At 45.7% G+C, this 2,390-nt stretch overlaps 1 protein-coding gene across 1 annotated transcript; it reads right to left on the minus strand.

The window, feature by feature from the left end:
- Window positions 1–421: 421 nt before the first annotated feature.
- On the minus strand, window positions 422–2,337 carry LOC104388267 (chromosome unknown open reading frame, human CXorf56). The gene is made up of 5 exons (XM_009997110.1): window positions 2,289–2,337; window positions 2,040–2,178; window positions 1,437–1,526; window positions 1,219–1,311; window positions 422–667 (listed from the first exon to the last, which is right to left on the minus strand). Exons 3-5 carry the CDS (start codon window positions 1,521–1,523, stop codon window positions 605–607), a joined length of 243 nt encoding a protein of 80 aa, XP_009995412.1. The 5' UTR covers window positions 1,524–1,526; window positions 2,040–2,178; window positions 2,289–2,337; the 3' UTR covers window positions 422–604.
- Window positions 2,338–2,390: the final 53 nt, after the last annotated feature.

The following is a 2,390-nucleotide window of genomic DNA, read 5'->3' on the forward strand; positions in this document are numbered from 1 at the left end:
TACAACGGTGGCCTTCCAGTATTCAGCAGGAGCTGAGACTTAGCGCTGCAGCCGAGTCTGCTGGTCAGGGTAAGCACCAGCACAATCCCTGAGCCTTCCATCTGAGTTGCTCCAGACTGTTGGAATGGCATGTCTTCCAGACTGCTCCAAGTTGTGGACACATTTAAAATAACAAAATTAAGAACAGGCACAGAGCTTACTATTGTAATTATTTTTGTTGTACAGTTGACCTTTCGTTCCAATACATTTAGGGAAATCTTAAACATTTGAAAACTACAAAAATAAAAAGGCAGGTATCTAAAGGTGCACTGATCTCAGCAAGGCACTCAGTGAAGATTTTCCCAAAACTAAGTATTCTGGCTGGAACAGCTTGCTCATAACACCGAGTCTGTAGAGAACTGCAGAACAGCAAGGTGTCTAGTGCCACTGGAATTATTAAAATTGTTACCAGAGTATCATTTATTACAGAGCTGTACTCATCCTCCAAGCTGGTTGCAGCACATTGTTCATGAACATTGTCCATTACTTCTGCTTTGTTGACAGATTTGTGATAGCTCCTGGTAGCTTTCTCCTGTCTGCAAATACCCAGCAGATGTGCAGCATTTCATTTGAACTGGTTATCAATCAGGGTTCCTTTCATCTTAGCTTTCTTGGCTTCCAACTCAGCCTGATTGAGGAAATTAAGACAGAGTTAAATAGTGTCTGGATAAGTTTCCCTTCAATGAGGTTTGGTCTTCTGGTTTGACCACTGCAAGCTTTTCACACCAGTAGCAAGAGTAGTTGAAGTATTTTGCTGACTCCCTCCTCCCCAAAGGTACAAAATGAGGACCATCATAAAAAGCCCACAAGGGCCTTAGCTTGCCCTGATGCCTCACTGCAAAGACCTGCTCTGCCCAGCAGGCTTGAGAACATTTGAGATGCTCTGGTTGTAAAGCCATGCCCTGGTTTCCCCTCCCCTTGTTCCTCGTCCAATAGGTCATGGGAAGTCTCCCTCCAAAGCTCTGCTGGCTACTCTTCAGTTAGCTCTATAGGTAATTGCACACAATTTTAAGATCAGGAGGACTAGAAGAACTTCTCTATATAACCAGTAAAGAAAAAGCCATCCTCACAGAGCTACAAGTTACCTATGACTATACTAGTTCAATGTGCAAGATAGCTTTTGTGTACCCAGCCAACAGATCCCAGGGCTTTGCTTTCAGCCCCAAAGACACCACTCACCAACTCCTGCAGCCTTCTTTTGCTCATGCCTTTGCGTTCCAGCTGCTTCTCAATCACTTTTGCATTCTGGGCATAGGAGTCTGCAATCTCCCTCTGAAACACACACAGTACCACTTTGCAACAGCAAACACCAAAGTAACAACACCTGATTCCCACAGTGAGACAGTCATTGGCTCTGAGCAGCCTCTGAGGCAGCTGCCCAGGCAGACACAACTCACCGCTTCAATCTCCTCCTCCTCTTCATCGATGGTGGAGACAGTGACAGAACTGAACTTGCCCATGTCTTTGGTGCGTTTGGTCATCATCACCTGGAGGAGACACAGAGCATTTTGTTAGACCCTGGAACAGCTGTGCCACTAGGCATGACTTCCCCCTCCAAAGCTTTTAAGGCTTCTCATGCAAGTCATTAAGATTACCTGAACTCTGTGGGTGGCAAAGGAGACTTATCCCCATTGATTTCTGGATTTAGAGCTGTCATTATCAGAAGCAAACTCACTGATACATCATAAATAGATGAGCCAGATTTTGAAAATCACCGTGCAGACTGCCAACCTGACCTACTTACAAAGGGGAATGTTCTGGTAGCAGCCTAAAGAGCAGGCACAGCCTGGATTTCCAAGTTTACTTTGCTTTCCTTTCGTGCTAGGACTCCAAATTACAGTGACCTCTGTCAAGAAGAACTTAAAGCAAACAGGGAGAAGACACCACACTGAGTTACTGTTTAGAAGTCCTCTTCTTTCTTGTTTCTCTCCTCTGCGCCCACTTCACCACACCTTCTTGAAAAGCAAAAATAGCCTTTTTACTTCTCTAAAGCTGATTACCTTTTTGGGAGGTTCTTGTTTCTGGGTATATATGTTTGTTTTCCCAAAACCCTGGCCAAATTTGACCACAGCACCGTCAACAATGAAGGTCACGGGTGCATTTTTCTGTTGGTGTTGATAAAAGAGCAACAGGCCACACCTGGAAACAAAAACACACACACAGCTGTGAAGAAACCCAGATTCTGGATCCCTACAGTTACCTCACCAACAGATGCTGAAAGTCACGGAGGAACTGCTGCTGTCACTCACTTGCCACACTTCTTCCTAAACTGCCGCTCGATGCCTTCTGGTCTGGGGAGAGAGGAGAGCTTAAGAGGCGTGGGCAGCCAGCGGGGAGCGCTGCCCGGCCCA

Source organism: Chaetura pelagica, unplaced genomic scaffold (genome assembly GCF_000747805.2).
Source record: "Chaetura pelagica isolate M959 unplaced genomic scaffold, ChaPel_1.0 scaffold344, whole genome shotgun sequence".
Classification (NCBI taxonomy): domain Eukaryota; kingdom Metazoa; phylum Chordata; class Aves; order Apodiformes; family Apodidae; genus Chaetura; species Chaetura pelagica.

Bases quoted from the DNA above. Each gene is read 5' to 3' on its own strand.
- LOC104388267 (XM_009997110.1), bottom strand. From the start codon at position 1,523: ATGATGACCAAACGCACCAAAGACATGGGCAAGTTCAGTTCTGTCACT. The intron at 1,312-1,436 runs GTGAGTTGTGTC...TGTGTGTTTCAG, and splicing joins AGGAGGAGGAGATTGAAGCG to AGGGAGATTGCAGACTCCTA. The intron at 668-1,218 runs GTGAGTGGTGTC...TTCCTCAATCAG, and splicing joins AAAGAAGGCTGCAGGAGTTG to GCTGAGTTGGAAGCCAAGAA.